Source organism: Polyodon spathula, chromosome 25 (assembly GCF_017654505.1).
Source record: "Polyodon spathula isolate WHYD16114869_AA chromosome 25, ASM1765450v1, whole genome shotgun sequence".
In the NCBI taxonomy this organism is placed as follows: domain Eukaryota; kingdom Metazoa; phylum Chordata; class Actinopteri; order Acipenseriformes; family Polyodontidae; genus Polyodon; species Polyodon spathula.
The window spans coordinates 23,485,607-23,513,117 of record NC_054558.1 but is presented as its reverse complement, the minus strand read 5'-3'; the positions used below and the strand labels follow the sequence as shown (position 1 = coordinate 23,513,117).

General features: G+C 39.0%; 1 protein-coding gene across 1 annotated transcript in view; it reads left to right on the top strand.

Annotated features, from left to right (window-relative positions):
- The first annotated feature begins 10,968 nt into the window (after positions 1 to 10,968).
- The window catches only part of galnt9 (polypeptide N-acetylgalactosaminyltransferase 9), a 48,254-nt gene continuing 31,711 nt past the window's right edge, over positions 10,969 to 27,511 (top strand). Inside the window, exons 1-3 of the mRNA XM_041228993.1 lie at positions 10,969 to 12,058; positions 18,136 to 18,316; positions 26,923 to 27,089. Of these exons, the coding sequence (XP_041084927.1) occupies positions 11,818 to 12,058; positions 18,136 to 18,316; positions 26,923 to 27,089 (589 nt within the window). The 5' untranslated portion in view covers positions 10,969 to 11,817. The remainder of the gene's footprint in view (positions 12,059 to 18,135; positions 18,317 to 26,922; positions 27,090 to 27,511) is intronic.

Below are 27,511 nucleotides of genomic sequence, written 5' to 3'. Positions count from 1 at the left end.
AGCTGGGTTATTTATAACAGCACTGAAAATTAAATAATGAAAGGATTTTAAAGGATTGTGATATAATGTCAAATGTTCAGGGACTGGCAATTGTATGATGTGGTCTAAAAAAATTAAAATAATTTACAATAAATAAAGTGAACATAACAGCTATTATGAAACCAGTGAACTCATGACAAATAGCCATTCCTCTTAATAAAAGACCAGTTTGCACGAGATTAATGCACAGAACAATTTCAAATGTTAAAGGTGACCCTAATAATTAACCCTGCGGTGGCATTTGTTATTCAGCATTTAAGGAATCTGGTGCTGTTGTTCATTATTCATCCCTTACTGTTCCTTTCTCTCTGCTTTATTTGGTTGGATATAAGGCTATTTAAATACAATTAAAGTCCAATTCTGTAAGCATGTTGTTAAAAAAAAAAAAAACAGATGTCTGTACAATTTAACCAAATGACATTCTCCATTGGTCTCTGCAGCCCTTGCATTGCCTCTAAGGAAGCCGGTCTTTACTGTACCATATCCTGAGGAAACAGCACCTCTCAGACAGCACACTGAACAGCCTAATTATAATTCCTACATACAACTTCAACACAGATCAATAGCAATCTGCTTTTAGAATCACATAGATAAAAAGGCCCTTTTCTGTTAAAAAAGAGGTTCAGAGATTCACAATTGACTGAAAACTGAAAAACAAATCCATAAATGTGTTATACAACGTACTGGAAAGAAAACTCCAGACAAGACTATGAAAGCTACACACACTCCCCATTAGTGGGATACATGCAGTATCCAGTTAGAGAGAATGGATCGTTCCTAATCAGAAATATCTGGGAAGCGGAGGCAGTAAATAAAAGGATCATGTTTTTCTTTTCTTTTAAAGCAATCATGGTTTATGCACCGCATTGCCATAGTGGAGAGTGTTTGCTCTGTGCTCTCTTGGTCGTGTTCAGTATAACGCAGTGTATTCTATAATCAGTTTACCGATGTTAGAGCAGGAATTGGAAAATGACAGCTTTCATGAAATTGTTAAGTTAATCTGCCTAAGAGAATGTCTGACTTCAAAGCTGACAGTGATAAATAGCCAGATAAATTGAAGTGGATGGAATGAGTTGAGACAGTTAAGATGGAAAGCGGGCGAGCAGATTAAGTTTATGTCTCGTGATGGGTTAAGATAACAAGTATTCTTCAATCTGCTATTTTAAAAAATGAATTGAGTTCAAGGTCCTTACAGGGAAATAAAATAAAATAAAAAATAAAAAAAACACATATAGATGCCCCTTTGTTGAAGCAGACACTAATTTGAAAATGCAGCCATTATGAAAGATAATCATCTATTCTGTTTCTGAGACTCACTCACTAGAGCACTACAGACGACTTTTGGACAGTCTGGGACTCCAATTACAATAATTATTGGGTAACACTTTACACTGTGTCTCTATTTACTATGTATTTGCATAGTAGTTACTTAGTAAATACCTGTGTACTTGTAATTGCAATGTTATTATGCACAGTTACAATGTACTTAATGTGTGAATCTTTTTGCATGATCTAACCCTATTCCTTTTCTGATACAATTGTGTACTTGCATACTGTATATCGTGCAAAAAGATTGACACATTAAGAGCCAACATTGTAATTGTGTGTAAGTACACATGTATTTACTAAGTAACTCCTATGTAAACACACAGTAATTAGAGACACTTAATGTTAAATGTTACCAGTTATTGCGTGATTTGTCATGCATGTAAACACATTTCAGAATTCATATTCTGTTCCCAACATTCTAATTCCATTTTAGAATTCCCCTGCCAAACAAATCCAATCTATCTTTCAGGACTGGGTGGAGGGGACGGGACTTCCATAGCTCTTCAAACTGTCCAGAAGAACCCCCAAAGAATTGCTTTAGATTCATTGTCTTGTTGAGTGCTTCCCAATTGATCCCAGTGCCCCTGAACATGTGCTCGCACATTTCACAAGATGGCTTTAGACTAAATGAACACTATCTGCAATGATCTATGAAGACATGAGCTTGTTTTAAATGCCATCCTAGTCTAGAAGGGAAAAGGCAAATACACAAACTAAAGGTCATTACACCTTCTGCACCTCCTTCTCGAAGCAAATTCATTTTATTGACTGGCTAAAGTCCTTTGTTGATTTTCATGTCGCTTCAGTACATAGTTGAGAGAATTAATGAAAGGTTGATACAATGTAGTATTTTTAATAGTTTATTTCATTTTAGAAATTGTATTTTTTTTATCAATTCTGACTGCCTGCTATCTCTGTCATTCTACACAGTGTTATGTTGTAATGTTGTTGCAGTGTGGTTCAGTCAATAATATCTTTTTCTTTCCCCTTCTTGTGCTTCACGCTTTGTTGATTGGCACTGGGATTGCTTTTCTAGCACATTACATACAGTGCAGCCTTGGTTTGAAAAAAAAAAAAACCCTTGTGGAAACCATGTTGATATGTCAATTACGTTTTTAAAAGCGAATACGTGTAATTGCAATACTGTGGTATGGCACTTAGTTTTAATATTATAAATCAAGATTTGATTCACTACATGTAAACGCAGCCTGAAGAGCGTGATTGAATGCTGGCCGGTGGAATCTAATTTAGAAAATCAAGCAAGCAAAAACACACTGCATTTCTGATGGAAAGATGAAAAACAGAGATTTGCCAAGTGTATGCAAATTACTTTCCTAAATCTTTTCCAATTAAAATTCACAAGCAAACTTTTCAGGGCTGAATTTATTTAGGCAACAAAATCGACGCTAATTCTGAAAAAGGGAGTAATTTAACAAAGGGTTTCTTTCTCTGGTTTCCTCAGTGATATCTTCTCAGCACACTGGATGACAGCATTGTATCTAATTTCTGTTTAGAACTGTGCCCATGCCGTGACGTTATCAGAAACTAACAAGTGAAGTTTATATTGAAAATGCAATAACTTATTATGCTGTTGAACTGAAAAATCAACAGCAATGTGCAGCTTAAATCTCTTTGAGTGCAATTGCAATAAACCCCTTACAACTGGCACTGCCTGAGACTGAAATGAAGGTTGCAAATTATACTGAGTGTGTATTCTCTATTGCTCAGAAGTACGGCTAGTTCGATCATGCAGACCTCTAATGGGAAAAAATAAAAGAGAACCTGCTGCTGGTCTATAGTATATTCAACCTTGCACAAAACCTTACTTCCCAAGGTGAAACAGTCACTTAACATTAGGCAGGAAATGCAGCTGCAGTATGTAATGAATCTGACTGCTCCCCTAAGGAATCTAGTTGTTTGGAGTAATGGGCTACTTTTGAGTCACCTGTTAATTGTCTAGTAAACAATTCTTCATGTAAAATATGGGCAGTCTGTGCTACAAGTGAAGTAGAAACCACAATATTATTAATTTCCTATCAATGCTGAATGATTGATAAGGACATCAGTCCTCGATTTTACTCCTCTTTCCACACTGGTGACTGCCAGGACTGGTGCAAAATTCATTAAGAAATGATTAATGAACTTGATTCTGATTGCATTTCACTGCAGTGTGCATCACTACCATTACTCACTGTTTGTAAGTTGAGAAGTTTGCATGTATAATTTGGCTATCTAATGCAAGTTGTACTGTGCTACAAGGAATTGAAATGAAGTGTATTTGCATATTAGAGTGTCAATGTAATTGCAATTCTGAAGAGCGCTGATCATAGTTAACTGACATGCTTACTGGAAAAGGGCATGCTTAGTTCTTTTAGCCCCTGTTAGTCTCTTTGAAGTCTTTACTGCCTGATGAAGCAGCCTGGAAGTGCTCTGAATAATGTACCTGAGACGGCTCTCCATCGCTTCTGCTAAGCGACAGACGGTTATTTCACTGGGGTTAACTGTGTTGCTTGTTGGATGTGCATGTTAATGTCAAGGTCCTATATTGTAATCATCTCAAGGATTTCGGTTCACACAGCACAAGCCACCTGGACCTAAATCATTTAGAGAGAGCTGCAAAAGATAATCGAGATGTGCTGTTTGGCTGACAGAAGACTAAGGGTGAGTTTCAATTGATTAAAATAAGGTACAGTTCTATTCAACGAAACTTCAAGAGACTGGGAGGCAACTGGAAAAAATGTGTGTGTGTGTGTGTATATATATATATATATATATATATATATATATATATATATATATATATATATATATATATATATATATATATATATATATTTTGATATCTCTATACTAAAATCTTACTGACTTTCCTCAAATGATACAGCTCTATAGACTATTCAGACTTGGAGACATATTTGTTGACAAATTCCTTGAAGAAATAAAAGGTTTTAATCATTTAGGAATGGAATCATGTATAATGCATGTGAGTGGGTGGAATGGTCACAACTGAGAGCCATCCCTCATTCTGCATTTAGAATATCTTGAAAGCCAAGTCGATTCCCTGGTGTGAAAGACATATTTTCATTTGTGAGAGACCAGGGAGAGATTTCCAATTTCTGCGAAGGCAATACAAATTCCTTTTCCTAATCTATTGTCAATCTTGATAAAGGTATTATCTTCACTTTGTCTTTAAAGGCAAACCGCTTTACAAAATCTTATTTTAGATTTATTTTGGAATTAAGTGCACACACACATTGAGACACAGAGGTGTAGAATGACAAAGATGCACAAACCTATTTTTCTTGGAAACAAACCTAGAATAATTAGCTGTTGTTAGTTTTAAATGAGACAATTGAAACTGTCCAGATTTAAGAAATCCATTCCCTAGCAGTCATTAATCAGAGAGGAATTCACTTCAAACGACTTTTCCAACCCTGTGTAAAACTGGTGCCATTCTGAGAAATGGAGGCGCTCTGCAAACTGACATTCAAATGTGTTCCTCTAGAAACAGATAGAGGGAATTATGGGATGTTTGGTCCCTGAACTGCAGGTGGATCGTCAAGAAGCACCTGGGAAAGAGAGATGCATATGGATCACAGAGAGCGAGGCTTGGATTTGTTTTTCATAGTTTAGTCTTCAGAAAGGAGCTTCGTCAGTTTAAAGCTTAAGAGACTAACTGTGCCCTGCCCTCAAATCCAAGTGCATAACGCAGGGAGACACGATGCAGAGCACGTCCTTTAATGTTCTACAAGTGCATTGCATGCATCTGTAATGCACTCTTTGATGCGTTGCTCTGGAAGACCTTTTACGCTATTTTGTCTTTTTCTTTTTCTGGTGGTCTTCATTGCAGACTCATATAATGTTGCGTGTTGCCAGTTTTGCAAGTAAAGAGATGTGCAGCAGATCTCTCCCAGGCCCAAGACGGTCATCATATAAATAGAAGCAATGCAGAACAGAACAGTGCCACCTCACTTCTCCTCACCTCTCCTCTCCTCACTTCACCTCACCTCTCCTCGCCTCACTTCTCCTCACCTCTCCTCGCCTCACTGCTCCTCACCTCTCCTCACCTCACTTTACCTCGCCTCACCTCTCCTCACCTCTCCTAGCCTCACTGCTCCTCACCTCTCCTCTCCTCACCTATCCTCTCCTCTCCTCATCTCTCCTCTCCTCACTTCACCTCACCTCTCCTCGCCTCACTTTACCTCACCTCACCTCTCCTCACCTCTCCTCTCCTCACTTCTCCTCACCTCTCCTCTCCTCACTTCACCTCACCTCTCCTCTCCTCACCTCTCCTCACCTCTCCTCGCCTCACTGCTCCTCACCTCTCCTCTCCTCACCTCACCTCTCCTCACTTCTCCTCACCTCTGCTCTCCTCACCTCTCCTCGCCTCACTTCTCCTCACCTCTTCTCACCTCACCAACCGTCAAGACCCATAATGTTGAGGAATTCATTTTATTTTATTTCAACAAAATGTAATCTTTGCAAAACAATATTCAAATGAAATAACCTCTGACTTCAAATACATTGTACAACTCCTTACTCTTTGAATAAAGACAACAGAATATAAATGTATATTAATATCAACTATAAGACTTTTTTTTTCTTCCTTTGGTACAGTATTGTTAGGTACCCTGAAATGGCTTGAACAGGTAGTGACTTTAATGTGGCCTCAGGATTGCTGGCTCACTTGTACACAAACCTGGTTAGTTTCATTCCCCGTCACTGTTACAAAACAAAATCAAAAACCTTACAAAGGTCTCAAATGTGCAGCTTGCAAAGAAACCCACAACCAAACTGCATATCAGGTTTCAGAAATGAAAATACATGTGCAATAGAAACAGTGCTTTCTTTCCAAGACTGCCCATTTGAGTTCAAGTTCAGCTGAAGCGCACAACAGGCAAGGTGTACTGTATGAACTTATTTCTGCACAGCCACTTTTACAGGGAAGACAAGTGCTTTAATGGGATAGGCTGCATCTGAAGGGAATCTGTTTAGGGTTTCATCAAAGACAGCTGGAAACAGAAATGTGACAAACTACTTGCAATAAAGCAGTTCATATTGCATTGAGAGAAAACTGGTCATAACAACAAGCATGGAGGAATGAGGGGACAGCATGGCAGCCACTGCTGTATGCTGCTTTGATAATGATGATATTTAGAGTTGTTTAAAATATAGGGGGTGTGTCCTGCGAATAGCTTTAAAAGACAATGGCATGTACATAATACATCAGGCTGATCTTTTAACTGATACAAAAAACACTTGAAAAATGATTCTAATAAGCTTAGGGTTCTGTCTTCTAATTAGCCATTGTTGGGTAATATGCCAGTTTTATTTGCCTGATGTATTTATTATAATATACTGAATGAATCACCCACTCAATAATGGTGCTATATGTAATCATATGAAAACGTATAATGAGAAGCATTCTCTCAATGTCTTTGATTGTGAAAGAAAGTTTTACAGTAATGCATAGTCCACAGTTTGTCATTTCATCCACCACTGAAGACATTGGGAAAGTAGAAATGGTTGGTTATTTTCACTATATGGCATCAGTGTGTAATGCATTTCATATTTTCAGTACATTGAAAGGGAAGAACACAATGAGCTTGCCCATAAAGCTTCCCTCCTGTGTTCCCAGTATCACTGTGATCATTGAACCAGTGTGGTAAAAAGCACCACTGCGATATCTGGGAACTTTCATCTCCTACAGCATTTATTAAACTGCCTCTAGTTTGCTGCAAGATCAGTTGGGATGCCTATAGGTGTTTATTACCATTAATCATTAACCATAATTAATGACAATTAATAATGACGGTCCATTGTCCTCTTTGTCTTTTATTAGTTGCTCTGATGTGATGATTTATTCCTATAGTTAGCATTTTCATTATTTTTCCTAATTACCTGCACCACTTCTCCCATCAAAGTGAATACCGTCCACTTGTAACACATAATTGCTTCTGCCATAAATCTGGTTTTGTCAGTAATGCTCATGCACTCTCAATAGTTTCACTCCATCAGTATAAACACCTTGTAATGCAGGGTGCTGTGTTGCTGTTGATGCATGTCCTCATTAATTCTGATTTCATAGCTGGCTTGTTCTTGTGATGTCTGTGTCCCAAGTTATTACTCGCAGCTTTTCGCAGTTAAACTGCTACGGTTAGCGTTCTTTCTGTTTTTGTAGTCTTCTGTTAACAGATATCCCGTTGCTCTTGGTTTCCAGAGCCCACGGCTCAGTGTTTTAAAATGCAAGCTCTGATTTATGGCGGCAGCATGCAGGGAAATCAAACATTGCATTCTGAAGCCCTGCAGAGCGGAACTCACAAAAGCTACAATTCAACAAGCGCAGACCAAGCAAAACACCAGTTTCAAAGGCAGAAAACTTCTTGTATGTGAGTTGCAGTGTGCAGTGTTCCACTAATAGGTGCAGCAGATCCATTACACATCGGTTCAGCTCTGGAGCACAATATCAAGGGATACACGTTCTAGTGGTACATATTACATACAATATGACCCCCAAACCATTTTTATGCATTTATTTTTTTCACAGAAAAATTATGTTCTAGTTATATGCTTCGTAAGGCACAGTAAGGTGAAAGCAGGATTCTTCTGCCACTTAACTTCTTTTTCTATTTAAATGTTTTTTGGGATTTTAAATTGAAAAATCCCAAGCCTAAGTGGTCTCTGCAAATGGGGAGCAAAAACAAAGTCAGACAAATGTTGCTTCCATTAAAAGCCGATGTATACTTTTGGATTTAAAATGGAAACTCCTTGGTTTATGCTCAAAGTGATCACTCCTAATGGGGTGCAAAATATAACTCGACACAATACTTTGGGGGAGGAAGGGTCTTCACAATGCTTCCTCAGAAGACATTGGCAGCCAAATTCCTGCATCAGTATTACTCTGTACTGATGCATTACAGAGACATGAGCCGGGTAATTATACCCCTACCAGCTAAATAATGTTGCTGCTTCACGTCAGGTCCAAGAGCAACGAAAGAGCATGAGAAGTGATGGCAGAGTTCAGTCTATAACAGCCATTTCATGAAGCCTTCATTGTCTTATCTCTGGTGCCTTTCCATTTCAATATATTGAGCTGCACTCTTTCCTACAACAGACAATTCCCATTGTGTGACTCTTGGTAACCTTTTGTCAAACTCAAAGACACCCAATTCGTCAAGGGAGTGTGTTATTTGCACATTACCAGCCTAATAACCCAAGCATAATTGGATGTCACAGGTGCTGCCGACTGGAGGTCATTTTATGTGTTAACAAGATCCTTTAACAAGGCCTTCAGGAAAAATCCATGCTGGGAAACAAACAAACAAGTGGGTGAAGCTTCAGTATAACATTGAGAGCTCCAGTATAATCCTCTGGGCATGCCATCAACTGACTGACAATGGCAATTAGAAATGTTCATCATAAGCTGAAAAAGATACCTTTCAAAATAAAGTGTATTTTTTATAATCAACAAGAAAGCTATGACAATGAGTTATTGCTGATGGAAATTGATGGATAATTGGATACATATGGCACTCGGTTGAGAACACACAAATCATCTTGCAACTGTATCACTGTCTCAACTCATACTCACCCTGAGAAAGAGGGTTTTCCTTCTCTGCAATAATTTATAACAAAATGCATGTACAGTAAAACTCTCTCCAGGACAGGCAATGACGGACTCACAGTAAAACTAAATATGACGTTAGCTATGGATGTTGAAATGTGCATTTGGTCATGGAAGTTTTACAACAACCACCATGATATTATTTTACAACAACAACTTGTCTTTTATTATTTGTAATCGTCCATAACAGTAAACACACACTCATGACATATTCAGAAGCTTTAGAAATACAGTTCCGGTGTCTTTTTAATACATCTGCTTTGTTTTTGTTACTTTTGTATTGTGTTCTATTCTGCCTCCTGTGGTGTTATGAGCCTCTTGCCAGGTCGTCATTGTAAATGAGAATTTGTTCTCAATTGACGAGTCTGGTTTTAATTGACCTTTCTTATCAGCTCAACCTTAAAATATGAATTTACATTTGACATTTTAAGTGAGTGGGCAAACCAACTCAAATTGATTTTATTGATCGCGCTGTCCTTGGACCTAGCGTTATTTTTCTTCTTTTTTTTGTGTACAAGGTTAAGTTAATAGCTTGTGGGTGTGGAAACACATTGGGAAGTCTTCAGGCTAGAAGAAGGTGTAATAATCTAAAAAAATAAGATCAGGTTTCAGAGAACGTTGTTTAATGAAGAGGTAAACTCAAATACCCAACTGGGAAGAGGGCAGGCTCAGCCACTGGATAGCTAAGATTACAGGGGAGAGGGCAGTCCTTGCTCAGCCACTGGATAGCTAAGATTACAGGGGAGAGGGCAGTCCTTGCTCAGCCACTGGATAGCTAAGATTACAGGGGAGAGGGCAGTCCTTGCTCAGCCACTGGATAGCTAAGATTACAGGGGAGAGGGCAGTCCTTGCTCAGCCACTGGATAGCTAAGATTACAGGGGAGAGGGCAGTCCTTGCTCAGCCACTGGATAGCTAAGATTACAGGGGAGAGGGCAGTCCTTGCTCAGCCACTGGATAGCTAAGATTACAGGGGAGAGGGCAGTCCTTGCTCAGCCACTGGATAGTTAAGATTACAGGGGAGAGGGCAAACCTTAATCATCTGTCTCCTGATGTCAGATCTGTGCCCCAGTGGCATGGAAGTGGAGGCCCAGAGGCAGCCAATGTAAAAACAAAAAAAATGAATATCTTTCTGGAGGGATTCCATATTAATCGCAGGCAGGTGGAAACACTTTTATGATGGTCACTTGTGGGTAATTGAGGTTTTCTTCCATTTCAAGCCATTGTCAATTCTCTGTGACTCATCACCATTGATATACATCAGAAAGTAACAATCGCTCAAATACTATAGCAATGGTGCCCTCTGTACCAAGTGGAGCAATTAGTAACTGTGGACTGCAAAGAAAAAAACAGTCAAGAGTGACTGGGTGGAAATATGAAAGAAACAACACATAACTGGATGTGCATGCTGGATTTGAACATGTGTGCTACTGATTATTGTTATTATTATTATATGCATGTAAGCATTTCTTATCAATCTTTATTATAGCTTACATGTTATTTGTACTATAATGAATGTATGATAAATGTATAGAAGGGCTGCGAGAAAATGTCCATCAGTCTACAAATCAAACTATATCTCACAGGGCAACCTTAAGCAGAAGTAACTAGACGCAGCTGGGCTGTGCGTGTTACCCTGTGCTTAATGAGCATGCGCGCCTGCTGCATTGTGTGGATTGGGTCAACCTACTATACCAAAAAGGGTCCTTTATTATTATTATTATTATTATTATTAATTATTTATTAATGTGCTTAGTGAGAGGGCATTTAGCAGTCGTTGTACAGTATCTAGTTGTATATCACTGTTAGGATGTTTTCCTATTTAGAATCCCTACGAGCACGGTAAATGGACTCAGAAAAAAGGGTCCTTGAATATTTATGAATGTGCTTCTGCAACGTCACCACGCAGCAATGCTTAGATGCTAGTGACTGGAAGAGGCGGAGAGAGAGAGAGAGAGAGAGAGAGAGAGAGCTCGGGTTGAAGAATCATGCAGTCGGCAGGCAGCAGCAGCACCAACACATCACAGCATCCGAGCACAGACCTGCTTCAACTTTCTGCAGCCAGAAATGAACAAAACAAGTGTCTCTGTTGACGTCCAGTTGCACACTCTGTGTGCTAGGAGTTAGAGGCAAAAAAAAAAAAAAAAAAAATACAAAGCAAAATAAAATAAAATAAAATAAAAGGATCCTGTAATCGTAAGCAGTTTGCAAAGGATCGTGTGATTAAAACGAATCTCTGAGCTATAGAACTGACAGGGTTTGATTGTAATGCAACTGATCTTTTATTTTTTATTTTGTTAAAGCTGGATCGAAAAACAATCGTCCGATATTTAAACCTCCGTCGGTCCGACTGTTCTCTATGATTTGTACGGCTGTCGAAATACAGAGAGCGGCACCCTTTGTCACAGTGCAAACAAACATACTGAGTGCAGGCGATGGTGTGTTGACTATACGGAATTTGAATTTGAAGTGTTTCAAAAGGCAAACTCATTCATCTTGAAGTTGCGTTTTAATTAGACAACACGCTGTTTTGCTGCAGACGGAGAAATGCGATATTTTGACGACGCAGTTTTCCCAACCTTTAGCCTTTAAGCGTGCGGCGCTGAAGCTCTCTGGACGGCGTGGTGCTGAAAGGATAGCGCACGCTGTATGTAGACAACCGGACGGACTGCTGCTGCTTTCACTTCAAACCTTACCTGGCATAGCAGCTACACATTATTCATCTGAACTGATCGGATTCTTCTTTGTTAGTTTGTTTATATGTTTGTTTTCTTCCTGCAGCTTCTTAGGCTGAGTACGCCCTTTGGTTGAATGTTTGCCGGGTTTAATGGCTGTGGCACGGAAGATCAAAACTTTGCTGACTGTTAACATTTTGGTTTTTGTGGGGATTATATTGTTTTCGGTGTACTGCAGGATCCAGGACCGCTCAGAGGAGCTCGTTCAGGTCGGAAGGAGCTCCGATCAAAGGATCCGAAGCCGGAACGCCAAGGTCGGCAACTTTGTGGACAAACAGTCCATCCTTGAAAGACTGGAGCACCTGGAGGACGTGGTCTACAACCAACTAAATGGTACGGGATTAAAGACTATTATAATGAAATAGTATCATTTAAATATCGAGGTTAGTTATTAGCGGTAATTATAACAAGCTACTGCACTGTACCAGGCAGGCTTGTACACCTTTTTTTTCTCCAGTTTGAGAAGACTGTTGTATAAAAATTGTAATAAATGAATAAATATATAAAGAAATCCAAATAATTTCAAGAAATTAAAACATCTGTAGGCTGACACACGTGTCCTGTCAGTGGTGTTAGTATGCTCATACCAAATCCATGCTTTTGTGATTTTTGCAAGTGTAGTTTAACACACAAATACATTAAATAACTATTATACTAGTGTGTCTTTGCTATTGGAGTTTGGTGTTAGACCTTTGGTAGATTCAGGCTGAAGAACATGTTGTCTAGTGTATAGTGCCACACTGTTTAATAAGTATGTTTATCTAACTGCAGTTACAGTCAAATATTAAGTATAACATATATAAAAGGAAATATGATTAAGTGACATAGAATCATTAATGTCTGCAGAATAGAGAGGACCTTGGTTTAACATTCCTACTTAAAATTCCCCTTCTGTACCACTATACCACCAAACCCCACTCACCGGGTACAAGTTTGGTTCAGCTAACATTGAAGTTTCATCATTAGAGCATGACATTGTGATCAGCCTTGTGTTGGGATGCAGCCATCATAATGCTTTGCCATTCCATAAAATACATTTACTGGAAAGCTATAAAAGTGCTCAAGCTCTAGTGATTGAATGCATGTGAACATTACAGCTACACTAGGGGAACGATGTGATGAAGTGTGCATCCAATCAAATGAGCCTGCGGCTTAAAATTCCTGCTCCCATTAAACTGACCCTGTGCTTAATGTAAAACCTTGCTCTCTCTCTCTCTCTCTCTCTCTCTCTCTCTCTCTCTCTCTCTCTCTCTCTCTCTCTCTCTCTCTCTTTCTCTCTTTCTCTCTCTCTCTCTTGCTCCTTCTTTTTCAAGTGTTGTCCATTATTTATATCTTTTTAAAGGGGACTCCTGTTTATGTCATGCCATTTCCAGCACTTCTATGCTGTTAAAATATTATTTTTCACCTCTGTAAAAGAGGGTCCGGTATGCAGTTATGAGAGTGCACAGCGCATTGGGGAAGGCAGGTTCAAGTTCACAGCAATGCACTTTGTTGTTATTTCCTTTCTGCACAGTGATTGACATCAGTGTCTGAAGGACGTCGCTCAGATTATCTCTGCATTTAGAACGATCTCAATTTAACAAAACAAAACCAAGCAAATTGAAAAACACATGCCATACATCAAAGAGCAGAAAATTGTAAAACAAACAAACAACAAATGCAATATCCCATTTGTTATTTCCCCTTTTTCTGGGAGATCTGGCAAATGCTGCACATTCCCTTAACAACGCTCTATTCGTTTTGTTTCTTTTGGAGTCTGTGTGGACTGAGAGCTGTTTGCTGTAGCTGCCCTGCTTTCCCTTGTCTCCGCCCTGCAATTCCTAGCAGCCAATGCAAGGTATAATTAGATTGCGCTCAATTGCAGCAGGTTTGAGAACAGAAAGTTCTACTGAGTTGCCTGTTGAATAGTGTTCTACATATACTATATTCCACCCCTTAGTAACATTTGCTTCCCATTTTGACTGGGATTGGTGCTTTTATTTGTTGTGGCATTGACTTCGCAAAGCTCTGCTAGCTGCTAGTGCCAGACAAGCTTCTTTGTGGTGTTGATGATCAGTCTATGACATACTTGACATTCGGTATGTTCTTAATGGAATTAGATTCTTCAGATAATTTGGAAATTCTAGAACTAACATTCGTGTTCATCAAAGCCTCTGGTTGTTTGTATTTCATCTCCGAAGAGCCCACCCCCACTACCCCTGTATATAGAAATAGTGCATTTATGAGTCTAGCCAGTAACTCTTATCACATGATCATCTGGTATGGTTAACCAATTACCTAATTCAAGATCTCCTTCCTGAAAGGTGAAAGCTTCATTCATCTGACTGCATTGTATTTGCACAGTGTTGAAGAACCCTTTGCGAATGCTCAGAGCTCCGGAGAAGATGTTTTCACTGCTGGATGATTTTTCAAAGCTGATCTGGCAGGGAACCCTCTTCCATGTGTGCAATAGAGAATCAGAGTATATGTATATCAGGCTGTGCCTGGAACGCTCTGTCTTGTAACTTCATTGTATTATTGTGTAATTGATTGACTCATAATACTGATGCAGGTTAAAGAAGATGCTTTATGTTCAGTCCATGACATCCAATGCTTGGCTGGTCCATTCATTTCCTATCTTTGTCTTCCATATAAATTCACTTAACTGTTTTCTCTGTCAAAGCAGATGGATTCATTTTATCTCTCCTCATAAATTCTCCACTGTATAGTGCTAGCAAGATAGCCATTGTTACAGCAGAGTAAATCAAAATTTATGACATTACAAGTAATGAAACTAACCACTTATAATAAAAGCTTAGTCAAAGTGTGTGTCAGCTCATATATATTACCCAGTGCCAGTCACCATGTGTGTCGGCTCACATTTGGATTCCAGATTATGCTATCCTGCCATAACAGGACACAATGCAGTTTGATAAGCACATGTCACACAAGCTCCCGTTGATTCATAGCACAGCCTGCTGTTGAACAGCTGATTCAGTTGAAGACACATAAAGGCTGTAACCAGTGCACTTGGTGACCACCCTTATATTCTTCTTGACAAGGGAAGCGTTCAGGGTCTGGGTGGGTGAGACTGGAGAAAGCTGTCATAAACAATCCGCACTACAGGTTTCAAGAGGGAGGTATGCCTGGATCTCCGCTTTCTAAATCAGGACTGCAGACAAAGAAACGCTAGAGACGGTCATTATTAACAGGTGGCTATTAACACGAATTGAACTACAGGTGGGGAATCGTTAGCCTGGTGACCTGTTCTCATTAGTTATTGCTCTGCTGAGCAATAAACCAATTCTTAATTAAGCCATTTTACTGCCATGAATGCTTTATGGATTTGTTACATTTCAGCCACTAAAGAATTCTTAAGAGAGTCATAATTTACGCTCTTAAACAACAAGATCGCCCTGAGCACATTTGTTTCATAAATATTTATCATCTCAGAGCATCAGGTTTGCATGCACAGATTTATTTTAGCATTGAATCATTCACAGAGAGGTGTATTCTACAGGCCTCATTTAGAGTACAGCGTGTCCTACAAACAACAAATGCATCCCTCACTGTGCCCCCTCGGGGGAAGCTAGTCTTTTTTAATATTGCCAACACCTTTGATAGTTGGATTCTGTACAGAATATGAGTACACAAGCCTTGCTGTTAATAATACAATGCTGTCACAATCCCAACTTCACAGAGCTCCCTGCATGCAGGAGGATGTGCTCCTTATCTAATGGTAACACTTGTAAGTAAATAGCAATTCAAATATCATTGCATATGCACGACTTTGTCTTTGCCGAGCAAGTTTGCAATACAGAGTAGTACAGGATGGGAGCAAAGCATTCTAACTTTCTGGATCATATTTCAAAGCAAAGCAGAGCAAAAGCAAAATCACATTGAGTTCAGGTGTGTCCCGTTGTTTCTGTACTTTTACACTGTAAAATTAAGTTGTAGTTCAATTTGCCATTGACGGTGCACATGCTTCAAGAATATGTCTATGATTATTAAACCTGCTTAGGAATTCTAATTGTTATTGGGTTAAGGGCAGGTGGAAGAACTACGACCCAGAGCTCTGAACTCAGATCTTAGCTCTGACCAATAAAACTCTGATTAACTGGTTCAATCAGAGTCAGGCTGCGGGTGCATTGAAAGCAGCAATAAATTCTGTTATCTAATTTGAAGCACCACATCATCTAGTAGTACTGTTTTGGCATCACAGAAGGAGCGGGCATGATCACACCCTGTGCCTCATCTTACGTATGATTCAATTCAATTGTGCTAACCTGAAACACCACACTAGAGAGCATGCAACACCAATGCATTTGAAATAATGACTCGCATGTTTCACATAAATAAGCACTTACTGTAAAGTGGCAGCCGTCTTTCAAATCCCAAGCTGTGTCTTTGTTTCCCCCCTTGATTGTGACTGCGTGTGTTAAACACCTTAAAGAACAGAAGAATGGTCTCTGTCGCTCAGTTTATTGAGGCTTCAGGTAGTTTTACTGTGCATGTTTTAATATCTTCCCCAAATCAATCGTAGTTTACAATGTATAATCCTGAGCAGAAGCTCTGCAGAGCAGTGAGCTGGGCTAGCATGACCTTCAGCCTGTGCAAAGCCTGCTTGTCTGCATAGGCTGATACAGAGCCACCTACTGAAGCAGAAACTTTGCAGAACTCAATCATGTACAGTGAGAGGGTCACTCTTCATGATGCAAGCAGTGGCGTTTACCTTCCAGGATCTGGGAACAATATATTTGGTATCTATTTTTCACTGTCAGCTGTATGGCTAAGGTCTTACTGCTGACTAAGAAATTACCCCCAAGGGGAGAGATATAAATGACCTTTTCATAGCTCCGATAGCCCTTCGAGCAGCTACGCCTTGATTGTGATCTGGAGATTTACCAAAGCTTGGACTGGGGAAGGATTGTACATTATGGGCAATTGTCAGTCAGTGATTGCCATACGTCATTTCCCATAAAACAAAAACAGGACTAAAAGGAATATCAACATGATGGTGAACAATGTGTGTTCTTGTGTTCCTTATTGTAAACCTAGTTAACTGACTGGCTTGCCATTAACACCAGTTATTTCCCCTCTAATTAGTTCAGAGCTGTGTTAAAACTAAGTGAACCTCCTGAGGGTTAATGCAATCATAGGCAGTATATTGCAAATAACTCAATTGTCTTTAACCATGCCAAAAAGACCAAAGATTGATATTGACAGACTGAAGACTAAAGCTCAGTTTTGTATCTATTTGATGTATAAAAAAAGCAGTATACCTGTATATACATGTTTTTTTTCTGCCTGCCACCTGATTAACAATCAACTGGAGAGTTTGGAAACGGCCTTCATATCCAAGAGTTGTTACGGTTATTGTCTTCTATTGTCTTTTATTAACATCATTTATGAAACTAAATATTTGGAACCCGACACTAAATCTAGTTAATGTGACCCCCAAAAAATAAAATCAAAATAAATAAATGATGACAAAGTCCGTTGGGTCATTTCTAAAGACATGCTGTTGATACAGTTTACAGCTCACTCTGCCTTATTAATTAATATATTGAGATCTGAATGAAATCAAAGTTTCTGGGGATGGCATAGATTTATCTGCCACAGTAACTGATTTAGTATCAGATCATGAAGCTCTTTTAAGAGTTTATTCTTATTTTTTCAAAGCTTTAAAACAGTCCTTTGTGTGTTGTTTATGTGGCCTGTTATTTCACTGTATTCATTCTCCTAAAGGTACTTATTTCATAAGAGTGTTTGATGAGTGAGACTAAAGTAACAGCTCATAATGCATAAAGTAACACATCTGTCCTTCTCTAACAATCTTAGAACAGTTCGTAATGTCATTCATGCTTTTAAATATATTTTATATCATTGCAATTAGAAAAACAAAGATGAGGAAGCTACTTTGATAAATACCTAATGGAAGATATAAACACACTGATGTCAGTAAGTTACTTATTGTGATTGATTAGTTAAAGTAAAATTCAGTTCATGCATTATACATTCGTATATTACTCATCCCATGTGATTTGTAAAGCATTGTATGTCTTATTGTGGGTTTTGATGGTAATTGTATTCAGGTTGTGTTCAGCTATTGCCAAGAATAATAATTGCCACAGACTTCTGCCATGTTGGCAGGATTCATCTCAAAGACCCAGTGTGGGAGTCTCAATCTGCTAAATCAAGCTCAAATTAGAACACAACCTTAAAACATCATCCATAGTGTGGCAGTCGCCTTCAAAATGCATTTTCATTATCAGACCATGGAGTTTCAGAACATGGTCGGACAGTACAGTACAGAAGATCACAACCAACAATTGCCCACAATGGTGCCATGGTTAACGTTGGGTAACGTAAGGCAGAGAATACATTCTGGCTTCAGGTAGATTTCACCATGCATCTTTTTTCTACTAAAGGTCTTGCCAAACCAATGGGATTAGTGGAAGGACCTGGTGGTTTGGGGCAAGGAGGAGTCGCTGCCACCCTGAGGGATGACAGCCATGAATCAGAGAGCAAGTATGAAGAATACGGCTACAACGCCCAACTGAGCGACAGGATATCGCTGGACAGATCCATTCCGGACTACAGACCAAAGAAGTAAGTCAGTCATTCAGTCATAAGCACGGTATTGTTTATTCAAATACTAATAGACTTTTAGACCTTTTTAGGAATTTGTCTAACTTAAGTTGGTTAATGGCAGATGACTTCACCAATGCTATGAATATTGTGCTCCGCTCACAATCAGATTGTGTTGTCAAATACTGCCCAGAGGAGAAGGGGTATTTAACAACTGGAGACTGCCAATATGCAAAGTAACCTATTCTTAGTCATGGGCATTTTTTAACTGTGTTTTAGGGCCTGTTTAGTTACTATTTCATTATTGTTATACTGTATTGATGTAGGCAGCACTGACCAGAACACATTTAAGCTCATTTTTGTTCACTTCAATTCATGAAACAAAGCTAGCACATTAAAGACCTTGCGCTCCAGTGCTTGGTTAGAAGTTAATTGCACAGGAGCTATTGAGCAGTGCTCTTCGATGACTAGGGTGTTTAATAGATGCTCTCCACATGTTGCCCATCAGATATGATATTGATTTCTCTTTTGTACAGATGCTAGGGGCCTTTCCTAACTAGCTATTCATTTCAATTAAAGTCTCTATCATCTGATGAGCAGAGACGACCAGAACCATTTATCATGTCATTACCAAAAGCCATCCAGCGTGGATACATGCTGTATCTAAGAAGACTGCATAACATAATAACAACAACAATAATTACATAACAATACACTTTGCATCCCTTTTTATAGATGTTATTCAAGGAATAAATTGTATTATCCAATCTATAACAATCTAATATCCAGCTTGGGGTCCAAGCTTGGCTTTGTGTGTAGAATGTGATTTACAGTCTGAAGCACAGAATCACCACAGGATTTTTATATTGTTTTCAAAATGGATGGCACTCAACACTTTGATTATGTTATTTTTTTTTATAATACACAACAGCAACTTGGAAAAATAGTGATCAGGCTACTTTTCTCATCTTCTGAGAGTTAGTTGAGACAGAGAGCAGCCTAATCTAGGCTTTCTCAAACTGAAATTGTATATATATATATATATATATATATATATATATATATATATATATATATATATATATATATATATATATATATATATGAATCAGTGTTTGGAAGTCCTGGCCTGTGATTGGTTAAAACCTCATCATAGGAGGAAGAATAGATTGAACTGTTTTGGAACTTGCAGATTGGATTATAGACTGCAGATGGAACCGGCTGCAACCTCAGGTTGATCAATCGTACCACATACAGAAGTAAATTTATACCATTTATACTCCATTTTCCAGACATCATACAAAACCCTACAATAGGAGTTCCATTCCAAATATTCAGCTAATGTTACGTCGATGGTGTTGACTGGACCAGATGAAAAAGAGTCTTTAAACACAGGTTTCTCATGCAATTCAGCTGAATTCCATTTCAGTTTGCGTCAGTCTCCGTGACATCAAGTAACAGTAGGTTGTTTTTCTTTGTTTGTAAGCAGTATATTTTAAGATTCATTTTTCTTACATCTTTACATATATATACAGTACAGTAAGCCGTTCTCTAGTTCTCCTTTCATTCTGTAAATGCAGAAGCCCTAAAACCCCCTCCAGGACTGGTATGGTTTGTTTTTTAAAGTTTTCACATGAGCTGGTCAATGTTGTTAACCGTGTTTATTTGCAAGTTAAAGGGATATGTGCTCTCTAGTTAACGTCATGCAGGTTTTGCTTCTGCAATGTGACTCACCAAGCTTTTGAATATCGTTTGCTGGATTCAGCACCCACATGTGCCTGAGGGCAGTTTCATATTGTAATGCATGCTGCATACTGTAGCTGCAAATACAATGTGATGCACCCAGGGGGTACATTTTAATGATCTTATTATTTACATGTCTCTGTATTTGTATTGTATAATGTTAAATAGTGGGTCAATAGATGACCTTATAGGAAATCCTCAGCTGTATTGAGAACCACCACTGCATATATATTAAAATAGACCTCCTTATGTAACAAAATAAAACAAAAAACAAAAAAACATTCCAGTTCTGATGGCAAGGTGAGGAGTAACACACAGAAACTGCAGAGGAGTGAGTGAATGTAACTTTATATGACAGTGGACAATATTCATAGGGACTATGAGAATACAGTATTACAATGGCGACAGTGGTGTAATCCTAAAATATTGATTTTATCAAACAATGATTATTTTACAAATTCCCATTTTATTAGTACACTGAAACACATATAATAGGTAATGTATTGATCTAATTTCTACAGTATTTCCACTCGCATGAAGTTGTTCCAGCTCACCTACATCACCTCTGCCTATAGAATATATAGTACCAGAACAACGTTCCAGCTCACCTACATCACCTCTGCCTATAGAATATATAGTACCAGAACGATGTTCCAGCTCACCTACGTCACCTCTGCCTATAGAATATATAGTACCAGAACGATGTTCCAGCTCACCTACATCACCTCTGCCTATAGAATATATAGTACCAGAACGATGTTCCAGCTCACCTACATCACCTCTGCCTATAGAATATATAGTACCAGAACAATGTTCCAGCTCACCTACATCACCTCTGCCTATAGAATATATAGTACCAGAACAATGTTCCAGCTCACCTACATCACCTCTGCCTATAGAATATATAGTACCAGAACGATGTTCCAGCTCACCTACATCACCTCTGCCTATAGAATATATAGTACCAGAACGATGTTCCAGCTCACCTACCTCACTTCTGCCTATAGAATATATAGTACCAGAACAATGTTCCAGCTCACCTACATCACCTCTGCCTATAGAATATATAGTACCAGAACAATGTTCCAGCTCACCTACATCACCTCTGCCTATAGAATATATAGTACCAGAACGATGTTCCAGCTCACCTACATCACCTCTGCCTATAGAATATATAGTACCAGAACGATGTTCCAGCTCACCTACATCACCTCTGCCTATAGAATATATAGTACCAGAACGATGTTCCAGCTCACCTACATCACCTCTGCCTATAGAATATATAGTACCAGAACGATGTTCCAGCTCACCTACATCACCTCTGCCTATAGAATATATAGTACCAGAACGATGTTCCAGCTCACCTACATCACCTCTGCCTATAGAATATATAGTACCAGAACGCTGTTCCAGCTCACCTACCTCACTTCTGCCTATAGAATATATAGTACCAGAACGATGTTCCAGCTCACCTACATCACCTCTGCCTATAGAATATATAGTACCAGAACGATGTTCCAGCTCACCTACATCACCTCTGCCTATAGAATATATAGTACCAGAACGATGTTCCAGCTCACCTACATCACCTCTGCCTATAGAATATATAGTACCAGAACAATGTTCCAGCTCACCTACATCACCTCTGCCTATAGAATATATAGTACCAGAACGATGTTCCAGCTCACCTACATCACCTCTGCCTATAGAATATTACCAGCTCGACTGAAATATCCATGCGGGATGCTACAGGCCACATATCATTTTTGAATGCTCAGTGCTGTAAATCAATTTGTTCATTGGATTTTTAATAAGACCCTGAGATTATTTCAGAAATGTACAAAAAACAGGAAACACTTGTTAAAGAATCACTCTTTGAAAAGAAGAGAATTAAAAATAATTGTATTTTCAAGCACTCAGCTGGCAGGCACCTTTCAAGAGTATATGAAACGCAATGATTACAAAAAACTATATGTGAAAGAGAAGGTGAATTGCCGCTTATTTACTCTCTGTTCACCATCGGTTTAACAAAACAAGCTGCATCTGAATTGCCCAGCTCCGAATGTTCCATAATTATATATATTTATTTATAGCCCCTCAGATCCACCCCCACCTGCTTTTATCTGAAAAGCAGGGGTATTCACAAGACATCCACTGTAAAGCTCAATGCATGTGCTGGCTAAACTGCTACTGTATTGGGTAAACCTTAACCCTAACCCTAATGCAGCAGAACTGTAAAACTCTAAAGCCTAACTCCAACCCCCCAAATATTCAGGGCACTTTGTAGGCCAGTACCCCAACAAGCACCCAGGCAACATGCTTCCATTCGTCATTCAAGGTGAAATAACCTGCATTGGCCATGTGATCATTCAAAATACAACTTCATAACATACAGAATCTGCAGACAAATACATGCACAGCACTGTAAGGCATTGGTTGGGTGGTATACAAATTTTTTAAGAATAATTCCTGGATTCCCACAGACATAGGTTTGTTTGCTTCGGTAATTTACTACATTTTTTCCCAGCATCACACACAGTCATCAATATTTTGCTTGTGTAGGCACACTCAAGCTCCAACATGGTGAACACCCAATTTTTTGGGGGTTGTATGCATGCAATTATTTGAAATCCAAGCCATTATTCTACAATTTGAGAAACTCTTCAAGCACTGAAACGTGACGATCCCGCCCGGGTCCCGTGTGGTTCTGGCTCATATTGTGACAGGCTGCGTCACAGAATATCGTGACAGATCCGTGTTATTGTCATGAACTGTGTGTATGTTAAAGATGAGCACCCTTGACACATGACAGGCGTCTATTGCAGTGCAATCCTCACACAGCAAAAACAGAGAGATAACCACGGCTCAAGGACATGGACTCAGACTCTAACTCCAAGCATCAAACTCCACTGCGTTTGGTTGATCTTTTTTTTTCATACTGATTAGTATATCCCTAATGAAGGCACTTCTGATTATAATTACAATACAATCACAACACTGTATTGTTAACACCAGAAATAGAAAGAACACAGAGAAGAAATGCACACAGGCAGGCCACCAGGGGCTGATAAAACAACAGCAGTGTTCGTCACATGGAAGCTTGAACCACTGAGGTTTTACTGGACTATGGATTTTTAGCAGCCATGTCAACGTGCATTGTGTAACCCAGTCTAGTCAGCCACACAAATGTTTTATTTTGTTCAAATCATGTCCAATTTGTCGAGTGCATAACATGCTACCCAGTTTAAATGCAGCCATCATAGTAGGCTGCTGCAAGGTCAAATCCTAACAGGCTGTTTTGCTTGCTGTAAATTACTTCTAAAAGCAATTACTTAGACTAGCAACAAAGCCACCCTACAGTGTGAAATATGAATAGACCTGACATATATCAACACTGCAGCATTAATATGCCTTATCACTTAAGCACCAGCGGAGTCATGCACTGGCTCAGGAAGGACTAGTGGAGTTTTCCCGTCCTGTAAACAAGCTGTTGATAAATGATTAGTTAGGTGGCATTTCAATGTGGATTACGGGACATTAAGCCCACTGAAAAGTAAGGAGCTGTTGGCAGTAGAAAAACATAAAAAAAAAAAAACCTTAAGTCTTATTTCAATATCATGGATATTCGGTTGACAGCAACTGGAATGAACGAGTGCCGCTTGTTTCATGTTATGTCGCTCATAAAGCAAGAATTTCAGAAGCAAACAATAAATGTGAGGGAGCAATTTGCTTTCTTCAGTGCTTAGCAGCATCAGCATCATCTAACATGCAGTGGAAGAGGACCTTGGAGAGGATGATTTACTTTCTCCAAAGCTTTTAGAGAAGGAATGCAGCTATTTCTCATAATGCCTTTAAACAATGGCTGAGGCAATTGGACCCCTGTGCAGTCGTTAATGGGAACAATTTGAGACAGAGTATAAATGGCAGTGGAGGGGGCGGTAGTCACAACTGAGTCTAATTGGTTCACACCACTAAGCTGAGGGCTACAGTAATGCTTTCCTTATTGGCACACAGTAAAGTATTGTATAGACGGCTTGACTATTGTATTATTTGCTTTTGTATTGCATTGTAGATGTGTTGTTCACATCTATTTCACTGTTAAGATGGAACATGTTTCTTTTTCTGGGAGCTGAGCTGGGCAACAATGAAAGAAAAGAACACAGTCATGTGACACAGATATACTCAGCTGGGCTGAAACACACTGCCCAAATGTTCAAATGTGGTCAAAGTAACTTGCAGCCGTGTGTTTTGTTTGTAACTGAGTGTTTCTGTTCACATAATCCAAAGAGGTGTGCAGTTATACTGAGCTGTGCAAAGAACATGTGTTTGCAATTCCCCTTTCAATATTACCGACTGTTTCTTTATTCGTTTTTTTTCCCCCGTCTAATTTTTTTTAGGGAAACATGTTTCCATTCCACATACTGCAGCACACACACCCTGTTCTTTTCAAGCCATTCAAATTGATTGAGCTAACGACACAAAAATGCAATTCACACTGCAATGCAGCCCAACAACAGCAACCATTTTTATTGGGATAGTCAGCATTAACACCAGTAAGGGTGCTACCAATCTTAAAGGAAGCACACCCTACTTTTTCATTCATACCCCCAACTCTCTCCTCTCCACATACAGTTTATTTAAAATCTCTTGTTAGTTAGTTAGTTAGCCCTTTCCAACCCTTGTCCGATTTTTTAGATACAAAGATACAATGTCAAATATACATAGCTGAAACAACTGTGTTTTAAAATAAGTAGGCTTCCATTTAGATGTACTGTAGTTGATTTTCTTGGTACAGTATTATATTTTCAACAGAAGAAGTATTTTAATTCAGAATAATATGATTCTGAAAATATCACTTGCCAAAAGAGGCAACTCCGGACAGGTGTAATACAGTGCATACTTTTAAATCTGGTACGTATTGTAGCAATATGTCAAATTCCCTGTTATGACCCAACAGCAAAATGAAATAAAAATGTTACCCATGTGCAGAACTGCGTGAAATCTAAAAGGCAATGCAATTTAGCAAAAGATTTAGCAAAAAAACAACAAGACCAGTTTCCAAAATTAAAACAGTATCCAAAGTCAGTATTCAAAATTGCAGAATATAGAGCTGGATAAGGCCCTAATGTCACAGTTCACCTGCAAATTAAAATGCACAAAAGCAACTAAAGATCACAGATTAAAAAAACAAAAATGCATCACAGCATCTAAAACTGTTTAATGATTAACTGTTACATTACAGTAGCTTGTCTCGTTCGCATTGTTTTTGCTGCATTTTCGTCATGTGAAAGTGGAGGAAGCAATGTATAACTGCACAATAAAGATCTGGCATGTGAGATTAAATAAATAAATAAATACATACATACATACAACTGCGTTGTAACGCTGAAGAAAACTGGTGACAGAGCTGGAAATGACGTGTGATGGGTAAGTGCATTCATTCGTACATATATAGATGTATATATATATATATATATATATATATATATATATAATGAGGATTGATTTTATTCTTAATACAAGGGTGGCAAGTGCGACTGACGTGTATCTGGGTAACGGATATCTGAGTGCTGACCTTAGTTCTTTAGTTGGTTAATTAGTTAGTTAGTTAGTTAGTTAGTTAGCTAGTTAGCTAGTTAGTTAGTTAGTTACAGTCTTTATCGGTTATTGCAGATCATATAGTAACAATTTTACTAAAAATCTAAAAATGTGAAATGTGTTTTCTTGTTGGTAGAACACACACACACACACACACACACACACACACACACACACACACACACACACACACACACACACACACACACACACACACACACACACACACACACACACACACACACACACAAACACACACACACACACAAACACACACACACACACACACACACACACACACACACACACACACACACACACACACACACACACACACACACACACACACACACACACACACACACACACACACACACACACACACACACACACACACTGTATTGAAAACCATTCTGAATCAATACAGGGTAAATGATGCTTGTAGGTAAAGTGTTTTTCAATAACTGAATGATGTAACCTCATTACCAGGTTCAGTAGAAAGCTGAAAAAAAATCTCTAGGTGGCCTTGTTTTTGTGTGTTACTCCAAAAACAACATAATTACCAAATAAAATAAATTGCCTATGTAGCCTATAAAAATGAGCGCACTTTGATTTGTAAAGGACTGACCCCGTGCCTTGTGTTTTTACATGGATCAGAAACAACAATCGAGCAGGATTGATTTCTCTGCAAGACTCTTTACTTGCAAGTTTCCATCTGTGACCTCATTAGCGGTATATTTTCTTATTACAGGTAATCAGACAAACAAAAGCCCACAAAGCTTTCAACCACTACAGTATATGGATCATGAATACAACCTATGCCTTTTAATAGTCAGCAGCATATTTAATAAGCACAGTGACTGAAGCTGGAGCTGCTTATATAACACAACAGCAGGTCAGGGTTGCTATTTCAGTGGAACAACATGGAAGCAGTCCCAGCCAGTAAGCCCACTATACAGTGTGATCTTTCCTTGCATGATGTGTGCACCTGGACCTGACCAATTAGCAAGTGTGGGTTTTGCTCCCATTTTACCCTTGACCCAGTGGAGGGACTCAGAGTTTGCTTTGTGTTTCTTTCACAGCAGTGCGGCACACCCACGCATCTACTGCAAGCAAAGCTTACATTATTCCATTTAAAAGCGATTGAGGTTCTTGGAGTCCACTGTGTATTCTTCAAATGGAATTTATTCACTTAGTCATCTGTTTATTTGTTTATTGGTTTGTTTATCGATTTATTGATGTATTTATTTCATTGGTGATTTATGTGTTTTCTGCTGTCCTCACAGGTGCAAACAGATGACCTACCCAAGTGCCCTTCCTCAGATGGCCGTGGTCTTCATCTTTGTGAACGAGGCTCTGTCAGTGATCCTGCGGTCTGTGCACAGCGTTGTCAACCACACTCCACCACAGCTCCTCAAGGAGATCATTCTGGTGGATGACAACAGTGACAGCGGTAAGACCAGTTCACCATTGGGTCAAACCCCAATTCATCCCCAGCTCCTCAATCAGACCTGGCATTAGTATTGGTCAATCCTAGGGTCCTTATTGATATCTGTTAGGGTTGAAATTGGCTGTGAATCATTCCTCAGGTTCATCAAGGTCTTTCCTCCAAAGTGCAGTACACATTTCTGAAAGCAGACCTAAGCAGCTTTGATAGAGGGGGGTCGTTCAGATGGCTTGCTGTTAATGTGATCACTTTAATCAAACTGGCAACAGGATCTGAACATAACTTAGCCCACGAGGACTACACTTAGACATGCTTTAGGGCTTATAAAAAAATGATAGCTGAAGTGAGCCGATGAAGCTCTGCTGAGTCAAAGAGTTAGAAACTGTATTTTTTCCTTCAGTCTCAGGCAGAACCCAAAGGAGCTGGCA